The 19,315-nt window shown below is 35.0% G+C and overlaps 3 protein-coding genes across 4 annotated transcripts; 2 read left to right on the forward strand and 1 right to left on the reverse strand.

Moving 5' to 3' along the window:
• Positions 1-1,169: 1,169 nt before the first annotated feature.
• mecr (mitochondrial trans-2-enoyl-CoA reductase) lies at positions 1,170-6,623 on the forward strand. Its single transcript, XM_077720980.1, has 10 exons — positions 1,170-1,432; positions 2,217-2,314; positions 2,390-2,521; positions 3,032-3,175; positions 3,249-3,351; positions 4,025-4,127; positions 4,205-4,278; positions 4,698-4,758; positions 4,836-4,908; positions 5,761-6,623. The coding sequence occupies exons 1-10, from the start codon at positions 1,254-1,256 to the stop codon at positions 5,919-5,921; spliced, it is 1,128 nt and encodes a 375-aa protein (XP_077577106.1). The 5' UTR covers positions 1,170-1,253; the 3' UTR covers positions 5,922-6,623.
• A 132-nt stretch (positions 6,624-6,755) lies between these two features.
• Positions 6,756-13,919, reverse strand: smpdl3b (sphingomyelin phosphodiesterase acid like 3B). The gene is made up of 9 exons (XM_077720983.1): positions 13,891-13,919; positions 13,660-13,733; positions 13,343-13,556; positions 12,223-12,320; positions 11,992-12,135; positions 10,842-11,011; positions 10,602-10,782; positions 9,625-9,758; positions 6,756-8,066 (listed from the first exon to the last, which is right to left on the reverse strand). The coding sequence occupies exons 2-9, from the start codon at positions 13,718-13,720 to the stop codon at positions 7,701-7,703; spliced, it is 1,368 nt and encodes a 455-aa protein (XP_077577109.1). The 5' UTR covers positions 13,721-13,733; positions 13,891-13,919; the 3' UTR covers positions 6,756-7,700.
• On the forward strand, positions 10,524-18,538 carry rpa2 (replication protein A2). Of its 2 annotated transcripts, XM_077720982.1 has the most exons (9): positions 10,524-10,802; positions 13,650-13,727; positions 14,948-15,048; positions 15,662-15,763; positions 15,842-15,955; positions 16,027-16,101; positions 16,490-16,606; positions 17,268-17,473; positions 18,326-18,538. In XM_077720982.1, the coding sequence occupies exons 5-9, from the start codon at positions 15,881-15,883 to the stop codon at positions 18,411-18,413; spliced, it is 561 nt and encodes a 186-aa protein (XP_077577108.1). In that variant the 5' UTR covers positions 10,524-10,802; positions 13,650-13,727; positions 14,948-15,048; positions 15,662-15,763; positions 15,842-15,880; the 3' UTR covers positions 18,414-18,538. The 2 variants fall into 2 exon arrangements, with proteins under 2 accessions (XP_077577108.1, XP_077577107.1); XM_077720981.1 differs by lacking the exons at positions 10,524-10,802; positions 13,650-13,727 and adding an exon at positions 14,614-14,775.
• The last annotated feature ends 777 nt before the right edge of the window (positions 18,539-19,315 follow it).

Below are 19,315 nucleotides of genomic sequence, written 5' to 3' on the forward strand. Positions count from 1 at the left end.
AGGGATGGCAAATGGGGGCGGAGCTTTAGCAGTGACGTCATCTTCGTGGCTTGTTTCAGACTATCAGTGCTTATGACAAACATATTCATACACGTGCTGTAGTGTTCATATTTGCAAGTTGTTTTGTATTGTATGATGTTCTCAAATAGCAAAAAAATATCGTGATGTTATAATTGAAGGCGAGGGAACCTAAAAATCTAATCAAACTGAGGAATAACCAAAAAAAAAATGAATTTAACCACAAATGATTGTATGTGATGATCAAAATAATGAAGGTTCCCCACCTTTGTGTTTCAAGTAAAAAAAATGCTCAGGGTAACTCTTGTTTGTTTGTGACCGGTTATCAAATGAATGGCTAGAGCTACTTGCGTAAAAAGTTGTTTTAAAGTGCTTTTTTGTTAAAATTTATGAATGTAATCAGTGTTTACTGCAAAGGAAACAATGATCTTAAACTCAGGTTAGTTTTTTTTTACGTAAAGAGAAGTGTGTAGTGTGTTTTTATGTGTGAACATCCTGCTCCATTTCATAATAAATATGTCTGTACTCAGGTGGGGTGTTTTATGGTTTAGTTTTTGGCTATTTTAATTTAAATTGATATTTTGATTTTTTTTAATATGGTATTTTGTAATAGTAATGCTTTGGTTTGTTTGTTTGTTTTTTGTTTGTTTATTAGGTCATCATTGAAGAAGAAAAAACAGGTAAACTAAAATGTTTTGTAAATTTATGCTTTTGGTAAATATGAAAATGTTTATTTATGCTTGAGTTGTAAACTAAATATAAAAAATATATATAGCTTATTATTTGACAATTATATAACAATTAAAAAACTATTTAAATATATATTTTTAATGTTTGAACTTAAAATAAGTCATGGTGAGTACGTTTCAATTGATTATTTGTATTAATGTAAAAATATGTATATTTGAAAAACCGATACTTTTTTGTTTAAATAGTAATGATATAAAAATAAATACATTTTTGTCATGTTTACGAACAAAAATATATATAATTTTAAAATAGTATTATTATAATATAAATATTTAGAAATTTTACAAATTATGATTTATTTATAACTGACTTTTCAATGGTGCTTTCAGGTTTTACTACATGCATTCTAGTTTTTGGCCACTAGCAACCGCTGTTGTCTGTTTACATCCTGACCCTAATCGTCCAAAATGGCCGCTCCCTGTGAATGAAGCTAGCCAAACGTGCTCTTCGGTTCTCCTGACTATTTTGTCTATTTTAACCGCACAATGTGGCCACAACTTGGCCGCGTGTGTCGTAGAAACATTTTCATTTGTCAAAGAAACTTGTTGTCCGCCACTCTTTCTAAATGTCGCCAAGGAGGAGCGGCGTCTAATCACGTCCGTCCATTAAGCAGCTGCAAAGCGCTTGTTTACAGAAACCACGGAGAACCTTCACAAGTCATACAGTAAGACTTTTTCAAACTATTTTTTGTCAATGTATGTATTTAACTGATGCCGTGTTCATCGTGAATTAGTCATTGGCTGTCATTGATTGTCAAACAAGTCGTTCATTTGCCTCCTAGTCTAAATAAATTGGACATTTAATGCCGTCAATGGCAAAAATAAGCATTCACTCTCTTTCTCTTTTCGATTAATTGGACATCTATCGTTGTGAATGGTCGCTAATTTGTTAAAATGCTGAATTCTGTTGATTTTAAGACATCTAGCACGATTTTCTGACTAATTTTGACTACATACAGTATTAAACTATTGACCCGAATATAAGACAACCTACTGTTACTAAACTCGTTTAAAAAAGACTTATTGGACGTCAAATTCATTTTTTAGACATAATATAATGACAGTAGATCTGAAAAAAATGATTACAACAATTTATTGGAGAGAAAAAGTTATTTTGCTTCATTCAAATAATGTAAAAACTTAATATTCAAACATCTAAATATGTCAGTTATAGTACAATCACATTTGTAAACGATTTACTATAGAATATATATATAAAAATACCAACAATAACTTGATTCACTTTAAATATATCTGGCCCAATCTAGCATTGTGAATAGTTACAAAGTCTACAACCCGAATATAAGACGACCAACATATTTCAGTCTTTTTTTAATGCAAAAAAACACCATTTTATATTCAGGCCAATAAAATATTCTTAATACATTCCTTTGTCTATTTAAACATCAGTTTTAAGTAGAAAGTTACAACTTTTTTTGTGTTTTTCAGATTGGAGAATGTAAATCTTCCTTCAGTGGGTCCAAAAGATGTTCTGGTTAAAATCCTGGCGGCTCCGATTAACCCGTCTGACATCAACATGATCCAAGGTGACGAGAATCGGAAACCAAATCGGCCGCACAAGAAGCTTGAGTTCTGATTTTTCGGTGATATTTTCCTACCAGGTACGTACGCCATCCTGCCGGACCTCCCAGCCATTGGGGGCAACGAAGGCTTGGCCCAAGTGCTCGAAGTGGGCGGAAAGGTTACATCTGTCCAAGTAGGAGATTGGGTCATCCCGAGAGATGCCGGTTTAGGTAAATGTATTATTATAGTTTTTTTGCAACATTTTTGGTCTAAATCAAGGGTGTCAAGGGTTGGTTCGCGGGCCGCTTTCACGTCAACTCGATTTTATTATGTGGGCCGGACCATTTTAGATAGAATATTTAGATATTTTTTTTATATAAATGGATTAAAAGAACTGGATTAAAATCCCTAAATATTAAGTTTTTTTGTAGATCTAAAACAATGTTTATTTTAGCATTTTTTAAAATATATTTTTAGATTTTACAAAATGATTTTTTAACTAAAAACACATAAAAAATGGATTAAAAATTGACAATTATTGATTTAAAATGGGCAAAATCAGGAAATTTAATATACATCTAGACTCTTCATTTGAATTTGATCAAAAAACAGAAAGTCGGCATTCATAATTGACTTTCCCGGGCCGCACAAAATGATGCGGCGGGCCAGATTTGGCCCCCGGGCCGCCACTTTGACACCTGTGAATTTACGAGTACTTCGAATGGTTGAATGACACACAGGGACGTGGAGGACGGCAGCCGTGATGTCTGAAAATGACATCATCTCCGTAGCCAGCGACGTTCCGGTATTAGCCGCCGCCACGCTGGGCGTTAACCCCTGCACTGCCTTCAGGATGCTAGCTGACTTCGAGACGCTCCAGCCAGGTAGCGACCAATCACCAAACGCTCATTCCAATCCCTTTTTGGTTGTTTTTGACCACGGTGGTTCACTTCGCAGGGGATTCCGTCATCCAGAACGCAGCCAATAGCGGAGTTGGACAGGCGGTCATTCAGATTGCAGCCGCCAAAGGGTTAAACACCATCAACGTCATTCGGGACAGGTGCGCCCTTCATTTAAAATGTCCTAAAAAATAATGTTTATAAGCCACACCCCTAAAATTGCCTTAAAAGGGTTGAATTTGACAATTTCTCGCATATAAGCCGCCCTTGTGTATAAGCCACACCCCTAAAATGGTCTTAAAAGGGTTGAATTTGACAATTTCTCGCATATAAGCCGCCTTCACGTATAAGCCACACCCCTAAAATTGCCTTAAAATAGTTGAATTTGACAATTTCTCGCATATAAGCCGCCTGAGCTTTTAAGCCACACCCCTAAAACTGCCCTAAAATGGTTGAATTTGAAAATTTCTCGCATATAAGGCGCATTCACGTATAAGCCGTGCCCTTAAAATGGTCCTAAAATGGTTGATTTGCCAATTTCTCGCATATAAGTTGCCTGTGTGTATAAGCCACACCCCTAAAATTACCCTAAAATGGTAGAATTTGACAATTTCTCGCATTTCAGCCGCATTCCCGTATAAGCTGTACCCTTAAAATGGCCTTAAAACGGCTGGGAAAGGCTCCAGCACCCTCCACGACCCTTGTGAGGTTAAGTAGTTCTGAAAATGAATGATAACCGTATTTTCTGGCATATTAGCCGCATTCACGTATAAGCCGCACCCTTAAAATTGCCCTAAAATGGCTGAATTTGACAATTTGTTTCCCTACCAAAAGGCCAGATTTCCACCAGCTCAGCGATAGGCTGAAATCCCTCGGAGCAAGTCATGTGATCAAGGAGGAGGACCTAAGGAGGCCTGAGATGAAGGAACTTTTTAAGGTCGCAAAATAGAAAACACTTGACAGTTTTTGGCACTTTACAAGTTTGTAAAATCTTTTTTAAACCATTTTTTTTAGACATGTCCCAAACCAAAACTCGCTTTAAACGCAGTTGGAGGAAAAAGCGCCACTGAGCTGCTCCGGCACCTCCAGTAAGTATTTTGTAGGTTTTGTATATCCGATTGCGTCATTTAAAGATGATCAAAATGTGGTAGAATTTTTTTTTAAATTTTTATTTATTTTATTTATTAAAAAAAATATTTAATAAATATATTTAATATTTAATAAATATTTAATATTTAAAATCTTTTTAGGTATTAAGTAGATTTGCCTGATCAAAATGTATCAAAAAATTGGTCTCATAGGATCAAAATCCGGTAAAAAATATCAATTTTTATTAAAAATAATGTTTTTCTTATGGCATTTAATGGATTAAAATAACAAAATGATATATAATTATAATGCAAAAAAAAATATAAAAATGCAGACTATTTTTACCCAATTAAAATCAAAGTAAATATCCAACAAATCATAACTCAAATATGTCAATTTATGGCATTTTTCCCCGCAGGGTCGGAGGGTCCATGGTGACGTACGGCGGGATGTCCAAGCAGCCCGTGACGGTCCCCGTGGTATGCGGCCGCCGCCGTTGTTGTTGTGTAGCGAACCGGGAACTTTTCTGTCTTCTGAAACCTGCTCACTTCCGCAGAGCGCGCTCATCTTCAAGGATGTGAAAGTTTTAGGCTTCTGGGTGACGCAATGGAAGAGACAACATTCTCACGGTATGTCTTCATTACAGTAGGGGTCTCAAAGACTATTTATTGTTATTTGTTCTTGTATATATGGTTGGGGGTGCTTAACCTTGACTCAAATGTTATATTAAACAGTACAAGTAGCCCCAGCTTGTACAACAAGAGTGACAACTTTCAGCAAATCGTGTGTCAAATGCACGTTTTTAATTAAAAAAATGAGACAATACAGTCTTACCTCTACTTACAAACACTTCTACTTACAAATGCTCCTACTCACAAACACCTCTACTTACAAACACCTCTACTTACAAATACCTTTACTTACAAACACCTCTACTTACAAATACCTTTACTTACAAACACCTCTACTTACAAATACCTCTACTTACAAACACCTCTACTTACAAACACATCTACTTACAAATACCTCTACTTACAAATACCTCTACTTACAAATACCTTCTACTTACAAATACCTTCTACTTACAAATACCTTCTACTTACAAATACCCGCTACTTACAAACATCTCTACTTACAAACACCAATACTTACAAACACCTCTACTTACAAATACCTTCTACTTACAAATACCTTCTACTTACAAATACCTCTACTTACAAATACCACTACTTACAAAATTTTCAACTTACAATTTTTTTATACACAGTGGAACCAATTACAGACTTTACATATAAAGTACACCTCTACTTGCAAATTTTTTAAGTTACCAAAAAAGCTCTGGAACCAATTAATTTTATAAGTAGAGGTATAGCTGTATTTACAATTCCCCCCTTCTCCAAAACTTAAAATAAATAAATATATATATTTTTTTAATATAAAATATACATCAACTAGTTTTTTTATTCCCAATATGGATACAGAAGCATTCCGATTGATGCTGGACGAGCTATGTTCCCTCCTCCGCCGGGGGGAGTTGAGCGCACCAGCCTGTGCGGAGGTGCCGCTGAGCGACTACCGTCAGGCGCTGGACGCCGCCATGCGACCTTTCACCTCGGCCAAGCAGATCTTGATTACGGACTGAAGGCTCACCCCACACGGTCAGGTTTCAACTTCTCCATATTTCTTTCAAAACTTCTACAGGACTTTAGACTCGTTAAATCCAAGTGAAATGCGGCTAGAGATTTTATTTGTTGACTTTATTAAACAGCAAACTCAAAATATTATCGAACATATCATTTATTTTCGTAGATATAAACAAGAAAGCCAAAACTTAGGTTTTTTACCCTTAATTAGCATATTGGCCCAAATATAAGATGTTTTTTGCACTAAAATAAGACTGAAAATTTGTCAGTCGTCTTACATTCGGGGTCCATTCAAAAGGCTACATGGCGCTAGATTTCTTTAAAGCTAATGCTGAACACTTTAATGGTTAATTTTGTTGTTAGATTGGTTAATTTATATTTAAAAAAAACAGAAGGCATTTATTTACAAATGTGATTAAACTTTTTTAAAAGATATTAAGATGTGATACCGTTTTTGCATGATTTGAAAGAGGCAAAATAACATGTTTTTTTTCTTCAATACATTATTATAATCATTTGTTTCAGATGTACCGACATTATTTTCTGTATAAAAATTGAATTTGATGTTCAAAAAGTCTAACAAAGTCAAACTTGAGTTTTGGAGAAAAAAAATGGTCGTCTTATATTCAGGGTCTTCTTATATTTGGGCCAAAATCCTCATTATCCAAGCTTGTAATGTTATTTAAATCAAGTTACATTGCCATTTTTGGGATACTTATGTTGTAAATAAATTTTGTTGATACAAATATGTAAACAATGTAAAAAAAGCAACCCAATTCAATTATTTCAAAACCCTTTCCCAGTATTTATTTGACCTAAAATACACAACAACAACAAAATGGAAAGAGCATTAAAATGAACTAAGTTGAAATGAAAGTTTTTTTGCCACAATAGAAATGTATTTTTCTATTATTTAAAAGCAATACGATGACATAAATAGTCCTAATAAATCAAAACATCAAAATAATCTGTGATTAATAGCAAATAAAACACAACCCATTTGTTTTTAACCCTTACATACTAATTCTCATTTTTACAAATATATATATTATAATCTTCCAATCATATTTTTACATGTCATAATTATTTTATAGTCATTTATTTTTACAATAATTTCCCTTTAAAAAAATTCCATGACTAAACATTTGGCTATTAATTCAAAATCTTAATTATAAACTGATTTATTATTATTAGTTTATCTTTTTAAAATGCATAATTTAAACAGAAATTTTGCTCTTATACTTTTTCATTCTTTTTCTGAACTGCTTACCCTCACAAGGGTCGCTAGGGGTGCTGGAGCCAATCACATGGCACGAGGAAACAAAGAACAACCAATCATAACTCGGGACAATTTAGACAAGGGGTGTCAAACATACGGCCCGAGGGCCGGATCCGGCCCGCTTGGTGGTTTGGTACGGCCCGGGGAAGAAAGCTGCGTTGTATAAAAAAAATATGAATTTTCTTTAAAATGTGTAGTTCTTGTATTATCCGCTAGGGGCGCAGTGTTTTAGTAGGTGCAGACAACATGAATTGACATTTATTTATGTTCTTATGTTATTCTCTTGTTAATAATGTAAAAGGAAAATTCTGTTAATAAACATTTTGATAATTTGATAATTTTGATAATAATTGGTGTCTGGAATCAAACCCACGACCCCAGAACTGCAAGGCCGTCTTGTTAACCAGTGGTCCAACTAATACTTTTTACTTAAAAAAAATTCTACAAAATGAAGCTTAACATACGAGGGTTAAAAACAAAAGCTAACGGAAGCTAAGCGCTAAACTAAGACAAACGAGAGGCTAACGGCCATGGCGAGGACGCCGAACGGCGCCCCCTCGAGAGCGCCCGGCGCCGCCTCCTTGGCCACGCAGTGCTCGTACCTTTGGTAGTCGACCTCCCGCGCCGAGCACACGTGGGAGGCCCGGCACGGCGGGCCGCACTCGCGCAGGTCAAAGTTGACCGAGTTGTAGCGGTAGTACATCTGTAGGAGGTTGTTGTCCCGGGAGATGCCTTCAAGGACCGCGTGCATGGAAGTCGGAGAGGCGTCGGCCACTTGGAAGCTTTCCGTCAGACGGTACTCCTTCTCCCACTTGCTCTTCCCCATGTTGGCGCGACTCAGGTTTAGGTAGTACGTCACCACGTCCTGAACGCAAGGAAGGCCATCATTTTTGGCCACTTTTCTACCTACAGATTTATGAGACCACTTCATCCATGTTGACTACTAATCTATGTCGACTAGGACTTATCTATGTTGACCTCTACTTATTTTGTTGACCTTTACATATTTATTGTTTTGATTACTACTTATCTATGTTGACTTCTACTTATCTATGTTGACCTCTACTTATCTTTGTTGACTTCTACTTATCTATGTTGACCTCTACTTATCTATGTTGACTTCTACTTATTGACCTCTTCCTAATTATTTTGTTGACCTCTACCTATTTATTGTTTTGATTACTACTTATCTATGTTGACTTCTACCTATCTATGTTGACCTCTACTTGTCTTTGTTGACCTCTACTTATCTATGTTGACTTTTACTTATCTATGTTGACTTCTATTTATGTGTGTTGACTTCTATTTATCTATGTTGACTTCTACTTATCTATGTTGACCTCTACTTATCTATGTTGACTTCTACTTATCTACGTTGACCTCTACTTATCTATGTTGACTTCTACTTATTGACCTCTACCTAATTATTTTGTTGACATCTACCTATTTATTGTTTTGATTACTACTTATCTATGTTGACTTTTACTTATCTATGTTGACTTCTACTTATCTTTGTTGACTTCTGCTTATCTATGTTGACCTCTGCTTATCTATGTTGACTTCTACGTATTGACCTCTACCTAATTATTTTGTTGACCTCTACCTATTTATTGTTTTGATTACTACTTATCGATGTTGACTTCTACTTATCTATGTTGACTTCTACTTATCTATGTTGACCTCTACTTGTCTTTGTTGACCTCTACTTATCTATGTTGACTTCTACTTATCTATTTGACTTCTATTTATCTATGTTGACCTCTACTTGTCTTTGTTGACCTCTACTTATCTATGTTGACTTCTACTTATCTATGTTGACTTCGACTTATCTATGTTGACTTCTATTTATCTATGCTGACTTCTATTTATCTATGTTGACTTCTACTTATCTATGTTGACTTCGACTTATCTATGTTGACTTCGACTAATCTATGTTGATTTCTACTTATCTATGTTGACCTCTACTTATTTATTGTTTTGATTACTACTAATCCATGTTGACTTATTTTTAATCTATGTTGACTTCTACTTATTTTGTTGACTTCCACTTATTTTGTACACTTCTACTTAATTTGTTGACTTCTACTTATCTATATTTACTATCTTTGTTGACTTCTACTTACTTATTATATTGACTACTTATCTATGTTCCCTACTTATCCATGTCCACTACTACTTTGTTGACTACTTATTTATCTGTTTGTTTGTTTGTTGTTATTTGTTCCCTTCCCTATTTACCTTGTTGACTACTTATGTTTTTTTACCTATATATTAATTTATTTATTGATTATGCATTTCATTATTATTATTATTATGTATTGATTATTTTGTTGTCTCTTTGTTGTTGTCATTTGCACACTTGGAGGTCAAGCTAGCATCTAAGATAGCATCTGAAATTCCTAAACCGCCACATTTTGCCGTACCTGGACCAGGAAGCTCTCTGTGTCGTATTCAAAGATGCGGATTCCCGGATTGTTGGCGCCGTTGATGACGTCGGGGAGCGTCGTCTCCCACGGTGTCACCCCGGGACTGAGAAACATGGTGCTGATGGGAACCTCTACATTAAGACACGGTTTGTGAAAGAAAAAAAACATGGCTCATTATGGGATATACTTGAAAAATAACCCTCATCTGGTTTTCTGCTACATATTAACACATAACACTTTTTTAAAATAATGTTGAGTATTGTGTTTGTAATGGCCTCATTCTAATCATGCACAATAGGGTAGCAAATTCATGCTAATGTTAGCTATTTCTGCTTATATAAATAAATGTTTTTTTCTTAAATTGATTGTCATGATTTTAAGGCGCACTTAAAAGTCTTAATTTTTCTCCAAAATAGACAGTGCGCCTTATAATCCAGTGCGCCTTATATATGGAAAAAACTGAAAAACGAAAAACCACCACTGTCGGATATTAAAAAAACAAACGCCTGAACTTAATACTCAATACTGTTAAATATGCAGATGCCATCTTAGTTTACAAAATCTTCCATCATATAGCTCCTCCCCCACTGCAAGATTTTATACCAAAAAATCCAAAACATCAACAATGGCTGGCTCTAGAGGTGACTGTAAAGTAGTGAGTACTTCATACCTGGAAGTCAATAGCAATTACTGTATTTTCACCACTATAAGGCGCACTTAAAAGTCTTAAATTTTCCCCAAAATAGACAGTGTGCCTTATAATACAGTGCGCCTTTTATATGGAAAAAAATGTCTTTCATTGAGGGTGCGCCTTATAATGCAGTGCGCCTTATAGTCCTGAAAATACGGTAATTTAATCGAATTTCAAAAACTGGTGATTAAGTTCCATGACAAATAGATTTCATGTTGATTCTTTCAAATTTAGAGAAACAAAATGTCCTCCCATGTTGACTAAACCACTAAAAAAAACGCACCCTTGGAGTTGTAGAACATACGGAAGGTATCAGTATGATGGTGTCCAAAGAACTGTCCTAGGATGACGGCATGGTGCTTGTCAATCATCTCCTGGTATCGTTTGTTGAAATCAGGCCTGAACCAAGAGTAGCCCCGCCTCTTCTCGAACATCCCGGGGGGAACGTGTCCGATGACGTACACCTGCACACCCAGAAATCCACGTAAGTCAACCGAGGGGGCGGGGTTTCGTACCGGTTGACCTTTTCTTTGTTTTGGGCCGCCTTTGTGAGGACGTCATCCGCCCACGCGAACTGATTGGCCGGATCTGTGTCCTTCTCAGTGGCGTTATTCTGCTTGTAGTAAAGGTTGGTGTTGAGTACCATCATCCGGAAACCTGTTTTATTCGTCAGCTTTTCCGTGTAGTACCCGCCTGAAAAGTCGTTTTTGGAAAAAATCCGGGTAAGTCTGAGGACTGGTTTACCGTATTTTCTCGCATATAAGCCATATTTGTAACAAAAAAAATGTTTTTTTACTAGTAGATGTCGAATTAACATTTACTATTTGTTGGTTATTTTCTGTTTTGCATTAGAATAATAAACATTACTAGACTATGTATATGGAGGTCAAAATCCGGGTAATTCTGAAGACTGGTTTACCGTATTTTCTGGCATATAAGCCGTATTTGTGGCAAAAAATTGATTGAATTAAGGATACAGCTTATATTCGCACAAGACTTGCACTACACTTTTTCACCAGTAGATTTCGGCAAAGTTAAATGTAATTTTTGGTAGTTATTTTCTAGTTTTGCAGTAAGTAAACAACCATTACTGGATGAATTACTAACTTGTTTATTATATTGACCCTAATTGATCATTTTAAGGCGATTTTATGGGTGCGGCTTATATGCGAGTAAATATGTAAAGTTTTTTAGTTTATTGAATTAAATGCAACAAACAGACAAATAAATCATCTCTAAATAATAACTAATAATTAAATTATCCATAAATAAGTCATAGACATATGTAGTCAACATAAATAAGTAGGGAAAAGGTTGCGCCTTATAGTGCAGAAATACGGTAAGTCTTAAATTGGGTGGAAAATATCATTCAAAATTTTAAAAATATTTTAATATAATACTTTTTTCCCTTTTGATTCAGTTAGATAGAATTAAAACAATGAAATTTTAATTTCTTAAAATATATTTGTTCAATGTTTTCTACAATAACTTCATTCCTATATTTATAAAATGAAATACTTTATATAGTATTACCTTGTACTAAATTGTACTACATATCTTCAAATTACGACAAAAAAAAATGTGGAATTTTGGTTCAAAATTTTTCTAAAAAAATTGCCAAAAAAATGTAAATCTTGGAAAATATTCATTAATTATTTTTACAAAGTGTGTACCTTTATTAAAGGTTTCCACGGAATTGGGCTCCAACCATTTTTCCCACATTTTGGCCGTTTTGTTGTATATTTGGTTCTCGTGACCGGGAAGTTGATTCTTGGGATGGTAGTCATGGTTACCCAGAGCAGAGTACACTTTGGTACCTTGACAAATACACAAAACATTTATGACAGACGCACACAAAAAACCCAAAACAAACAAAGTACTTCCTCTTTTTTTTACGGATGTACTTGGAAAAATGTCTTGTATGAGATCCGTAATGTTGCCGATCATCTGGAGAACCTTTTCTTCGCTCAACTTGGCATTTTCCACATGCGGCGTGTCGTCTCTAGCACCCCCAAAAAACAAGAAACCTTAAAAAGTCATTTCATTTAAAACTTATGTGTCCAATTAGTTAAAAACTAGGAAATTATGTTATGTTATTAGAGTCCATAACCAGATTTGGGAGTCTCTTTTCAATCCGAATTGTAATTATTTTATTATTAGGAACATTTTATTATCTTATAATTGTATTTGTTCATAAATGATTTAAAAAAAAATGAATCTGCCTAAGCCACATGTGTCAAAAGGGTGGCACGGGGGCCAAATGTGGCCCGCTGCATCATTTTGTGTGGCCCGGGAACGTAAATCATGAGTGCGACTTTCTGTTTTGGGATCAAATTAAAATGAAGAGTATAGATGTATATTAAATTTCCAAATTTTTCCCCTTTTAAATCAATAATAGTCACTTTTTCATCCATTTTTCTGTGTTTTTAGTTCAAAAATCTCTTTGTAAAATCTAAAAATATATATTAAAAAAGCTCCAATAAACATTGATTTAGATCTATAAAAACTATATTAAATTTCCTGATTTTTCCCCTTTTAAATCAATAATTCTCATATTTTTAAACAATTTTTCTGTGTTTTTAATTCAAAAATCATTTTGTAAAATCTAAAAATATATATATAAAAAAAGCTAAAATAAACATTGTTTTAGATCTATAAAAAACTGAATATTCAAGGATTTTAATCCAGTTCTCTTAACCCATTTATAATAAAAAAAATCTAAATATTATATATAAAAAAATTAACCCCTGACCTATGCCGACAAGTTCAAAACATCACCCTATTTTGCTAAAAAAAATATCTTCATTCCTTCTTGAATTACCTTCAACTCAAACATACAAATTAAAATATAACCAACATTTTTTTTAGCGTGGAAAACTGTCAAACTGTCTCATAAAAAAACAACTACAGTTTGGATCAAAGGTCACCTATCATACGCTTCCTTTTTTTTGTTCCTTTTTAGGTATCATTTGGACAAATTCAAACCTATTAGACAAAAAAATAAATAAAAATAAATTTACGTACCCTGTCCACACGATAAAGTCTGGATCCGGGAGAATTTCCTTCATGGCATGGACACATGATTGGATGAGTTTCCAGGGTGAATCGCAGGCATGGCTCCCAAACGGACCCCCCTTGTACGCCGGATTCCCATTGGACGATTCACAAATGACATTTTTGCCATTTTCCACTTTATAATTTGGGTCCCAGTGCAAGTCAGTGATGTGCCAAAAACTCCCTAATACATATAAAATAAATTATTTTCCAAAATAACTTAGACTTTATGCTATTTAACCAACAAAATAATGTTTTATTTCCTATTGTTTGATAGGTTTACTCACCTGAAGTTGCAAAGGTGCCTGGAAAAATGAGGCAACACAGTAGCAAAGTCTTTGCAGCCATGTTGAAGGTAAGTCTGTGTACAAATGTGTCTTTGTTCAAGGTTACTTTACACTTTACGAGGCCAGATGGTTAACATTATGTCATACATTTATGGCCTATTGTAATATTAGTCAATATTTTACCAGGTGAGGATGTCTATTTACATGTCACTTTTGCATGATGTGCCTTACCTTGGAGATGTGTCGTCTCCAATGTAAACTGGAAGTGTGAAAGACTTCCTCAAAATAAAGTAGATGCACTAAATAGACTACCATTTTTTTCAAGTGCATTGAAACAGTTGATTTCCAAATTATATACTTTTTTCCGTCTAATTGATGAAACATTGGCCCTTTTTGTAGGACACAACACTTTATATTGTTTTTTTCAGCTATTTGAATGACTAAAATGTCAAAATTTTTGCTTTGGTTATGATTTTCGTGCAATTTTTTGGCTGTAAATTACTTTTATAGTGCAAAAATATAGAATTCTACAGATTTAGTGTTGCCTTCACGGTCAAACTCCTCTAGCTTAGAACACTGGTTTTTATTTATGTTTTATATTCTGTTTACATTATAGTCCAGATTAGAGGCATGCTCTGCAATGTAAGAATATATTTTTAATATAGACAATACACAATCGAAGGCCCGAATGAAGTATAAATATAGTGATAATACAAATTACGTGATGTTTCACTGCCCTCCTAAAGGCAACACAGTATAACGGAAAATCAACAGTATACCCTGAACTTTGTCTTTTAAGCACATTTTTAAACATTAAATTGATTTTGAAATATGTAATAATTATAAATTATATAATTGTATTAGTTTTAAATCAAATTTATATTCCAATACTGCGGTCAAATTTGATTTTATAGCCTCAAATGTCCCTGACAAACAAAAATGAGGGCTTCACTTTAAAGCTCTCCTCGAGGACACGCGCGAAATGCATTCGGCGCATGCGCATGGTTGAATCCTCCGCGCGCGAGTCTACGACAGGAAGAAGCTGGATTTAGTGCTTGTATTTGCGAATTAAATATAGTTTAAACGACGTCAATTCGAGTACAATGTGGAACCAGGGTGAGTTTTACAATCGCAAGTTTTCAACAAACTTGGTTAACATAAGTTATTTTGCCCTGTGGGGTGACATTAGCTAGCTAGCTAGCCCAAATGTGCACACGTTCACTGTCATAGACAGAAACAAATATCCCAAAATGGTTGACGTTCTTTCTAACGGTTATATTCATTTTAGGAGGATCATACAACGACTCGAGTACGGCTGTTGGTGGCTACACTCAATCCCCCGGTGGATTTGCATCGCCTTCCTTGTCTCAGGGTGGAGAAAAGAAAACGGTACATTTTCAGGTTTTTCGAATTAGGAAACAAGGGTGTTTTAATCAAATGAATAGAAATATTTTATCATTCATTATTAATATCGTTGGGGGAGTAAGTATCTGAATAAGTTTATATTTACAGTTGTTTTGGTTGTGAAATATGTTTTTTAATGATGCCAATGCACTTTGAATTAGGGATGTCACGATTAGAAACTGTATCGCGATTTATCGGAAATTGGGCTTTAAAAAACGATATTTTCAGTTAGTTGGAATCATCTGAAAATATCGTTTTTTAAATGATTAGCAGTGGCAGTTATTGGTTTAAGGGAACTAAAATATCCTTAATTGTAATACAAAAAAAATATGGACTATTTTGACACTTGGAACAAACCTTCAAGTAAAAAACAACAACAAATCATTAATAAAATAGCTCCATTTGTGACCAAATGTATTCGTGGTATGTTTGTTTATTTAAAATACATATTTATAAAAAAAAAATGTCAACCACATGTTGATGCTGCACATTTGAAAATATTTGTTTTTTTTTTTTTCATAATACCTTCCCATATTTCTTTGTTTTTTCCATAATATTCAAGTTTTTTGTCATTTTTATTTTATTTTATTTTTCGCAGAGAACCAGAGCCTCCCAAATCATCCCCTGCACCGTATCCCAGTTAATTTCCGCTAACCACACGGATGAAGTCTTCAAAGTGGGCGACGTGGAAGTCTCGCAGGTGAAATGTCGCATTTGACTCCTCCCAGCAACTCTGCTCTGATTGGCTAAATCCAAAAATCTGATTTACCTCATTCAGGTGACCATCGTGGGTGTCATTCGGAGTACAGACAAATCCATGACCAACATTCAGTACAAAGTGGACGACATGACGAGTGCTCCATTGGATGTGAAACAGTGGGTGGACACAGAGGTAGGAATAATATTTCATAATTAATATCAGCATAAAAAATTATTAACTTGTATCTTCCATTATGATTGAAGGACCCCAACATGGACGGCACAGTGCTGCCCCCTAACACGTATGTCAAAATCTCCGGAAGTCTGCGCTCCTTTCAGGTCAGTTTATTGTAAAGTGATAATTACAACTGCCACATTAACTGTAAAAAATTGACAGATGGGCGGGGTCAGCACAAGATAGGATACATATAAAAAAGTGCATCCGTTAACAGTACATATGAAATATAAACAGAAAAAAAGGACTAAAGCATTAACATACTCATCACTCATCATTAAAGTACTAAAAGGTATAAAATACAAAGTAAAGTAAGTAAAGGAATACATTAAGAAATATTAAAATGTCATTTTAAAAAAGATAGTCAATTTAGACAGTTAGCCAGCTAGCTTAGAGTGCATGTTTTTGGGATGTGGGAGGAAAACCGGAATACCCGAAGAAACATTAATGTTAAGTTTAGGTTAAAATATATATATTTTTGGTGGTTTTCAGAATCGCAGGTCGGTGGTTGCGTTCAGCATCAGACCCCTGGAGGATATGAATGAAATTACATCGCACATGCTGGAGGTGGTCAATGCGCACATGGCGCTAAGCAAGGGTCAAACTTTGGTAAGCAGTTATTAAATAATTTGCTATTACATGTAAATGCAACTTATTTGCATGCTGGATTTTTACAGGCTGAAAGCAAACACTCAAGTAGTTGTTGTTGTTGTTCTTGAGCAAAGTCGCCTCGAGTCCGATTACTCCGTTGTTTGTGGGACAAACGTCTTGAAACGTGCTAGCTACGTAGCATGGACCAATAGCTATCGATCCTTGGAACCAGATATTTTGTTTTTTTTTACCAGGACTGATTAATTCATTGCGAGTTTGTAGTTTTTGTTTAATTCGATTGTTGCTTTTTGTCACTGCCTTCAGCCTGTTGTATGCTCCAGCACCCTCGTGCTGGGTCAGAATGTTTACAGTAAGTTGCACTAGCCAATGAATGTCCAATCCAAGAAGAAATTGAGAAATAATTATATTATTTTTGTTGGGAAATTCATTTTATGATTGACAACAACAAACATAGCAAGCTAATAGCATTAATGCTAATGTTAGCTATAGCAACAGGCAAAACAGGTTTTTGTAATATAACCTATAAACAACTATTCAAAAATTTCATAGCTTAATACTACAATTTTTTTTAGCATAATTCCTGACTGAAAGCCAAAAAACTGGAGAAAACAACAAAAATGATGTAACTGACATTTTCGGGTGTTGTTTTTGGGTTCAGGGTAGCGTCGCCTCATCCTCGTCAATCCCCATAGCCGGAGGCAACATGGACACGGGCTACACTGGCGCCCGTGACCTCACCAACAACAGTTTAAGCGCCCACCAAAACCAGGTTCTGAGTTTGATCAAAGGCTGTCCGGACCCACAAGGCATCAGTCTTCAAGACCTGAAGACCAGACTGAGCAACATCAGCTTGTCGGCTATCAAGTAAGTCCGTAGTGGATGACCAATCCGTTTAGATCAGGGGTGTCAAACTCCCTTTGGTCTGCGGGCCGAATACAGCTTAATTTGAGACCAGTAAACTCATTGAAAAATGACATAGAACTAACAATAAGACCACCTTTTTCCCTTTGTATTAGTCACTAATACTAATAATTAGTGCAAATAATAAGTAAATTATCAAAATGTTTATTAAAAGAATTTTCCTTTTACATTATGAACAATATATTACGAACAAGAGAATAACATAAGAACATAAATAAATGTCAATTCATGTTGTTTGCACGTACTAAAACACTGCGCCCCTAGCGGATAATACAAGAACTACATATTTTAAAAGAAAATTCTTTTTATTTTTTTATACAATGCAGGGCCGTATAAAACCACCAGACGGGCCGGATACGGCCCGCGGGCCATATGTTTGACACCCCTGCCTTAGATTTTTACCTCCATATACATGGCCTAGTAATGTTTGTTATCCTAATGCAAAACAGAAAATAACCAACAAATAGTAAGTTAATTTGCCATCTACTGGTGAAAAACAGTATGGCAACACTAAGTCATGTGTGCAAATAAGGCGTACCCTGGTTACAGTCATCGTTTTTTAGTTGTAAATGCGGCTTATATGCGAGAAAATACGGTACTTTAATGTCGTTGGTGGCAGCAGCAAAGGAGTTAAAAAATAGCAAAACACAAGAGTGAAAGTTTCTGAGGTGGGAGTTTATTTTGTTAACATTTTGATGCTATTATGACAAACATTCATACATTTCACACAAAAGACGGTAAGGAAACAATAGGACGTCGTCTCTTACAAGGATGCTCTTTATCGCCGCCCCACAGGCAAGTGGTGGAATTCCTCAGCAACGAAGGTCACATCTTCTCCACCATCGATGAAGACCACTTCAAGTCAACTGACTATGAAATGTAACCATCGTTGCTTAGAAGGATTTCCGTTGCGCCAGGTGCGCTAGCTAGTTCGTCCATGTCAAATCCATTTTTTCTTCTTTTTTTTTAGATACAAATAATCGAATAAAAAAAATCGTATTTCCCTAATCTGGTTTTATTTTTTCTGCATAGCGCGCCAATATTCTATTATTATTTTCCCACGTTATTTATTTTAACCTATTTTTTTCAAGCAAGACGCCACTATATAAAAATAATAATTTTAAAAAATACAAAAAAATAATTAAAAAATAATACAAAAATAATACAAAAAAATAATTTAAAAAAAAATACAAACAAATAATAAAATAAAATAAAAAATACTTAAATGAAAAATATATGTATATTTTACTTAAGTGCTTCCGCATTTTCACATTTTTATGAATTTATTACAAAAATTAGGAAAAAGCTGCAATATTTGAGGGATTACTGTATTTGGTATTGATTGGTAGCTATGTTGGATTGATTAGAATTAAATTGCTAAAATGCTACGTTAATCTACACCTAGATTACCAAAACATTAGCGTAGCCTTCCTCGCTAAGTAAAGCGCTATCCCAACGGTTTTGAACCCTTGACCCGTATCCACACAATAACCCGCATGCATTATTCATACCCGCGTATCCCTTACTAACCACACTAAAGAACGAAGAAGAGGAGTAGGAGGAAGATTACAAAGGGAGTTACAAAAGTTTGATCGAGCCGGAGTAGAGAAGATGCGTCAAAATTTGACATGAAATCACCCGAAGACGACTTTCGGGTAAGAACAAATGCGGGTATTTTTGGGACACTGTCTCCGTGTTAACATGTAAATGATGGCTTTTAGGTCCAAACGGAAAGCGGGGAATTTTCTTTTCGACACTGGTCGTCGACATGCCGTCCTTCGGGAC

This window comes from Stigmatopora nigra, chromosome 7, assembly GCF_051989575.1.
Source record: "Stigmatopora nigra isolate UIUO_SnigA chromosome 7, RoL_Snig_1.1, whole genome shotgun sequence".
Lineage (NCBI taxonomy): Eukaryota > Metazoa > Chordata > Actinopteri > Syngnathiformes > Syngnathidae > Stigmatopora > Stigmatopora nigra.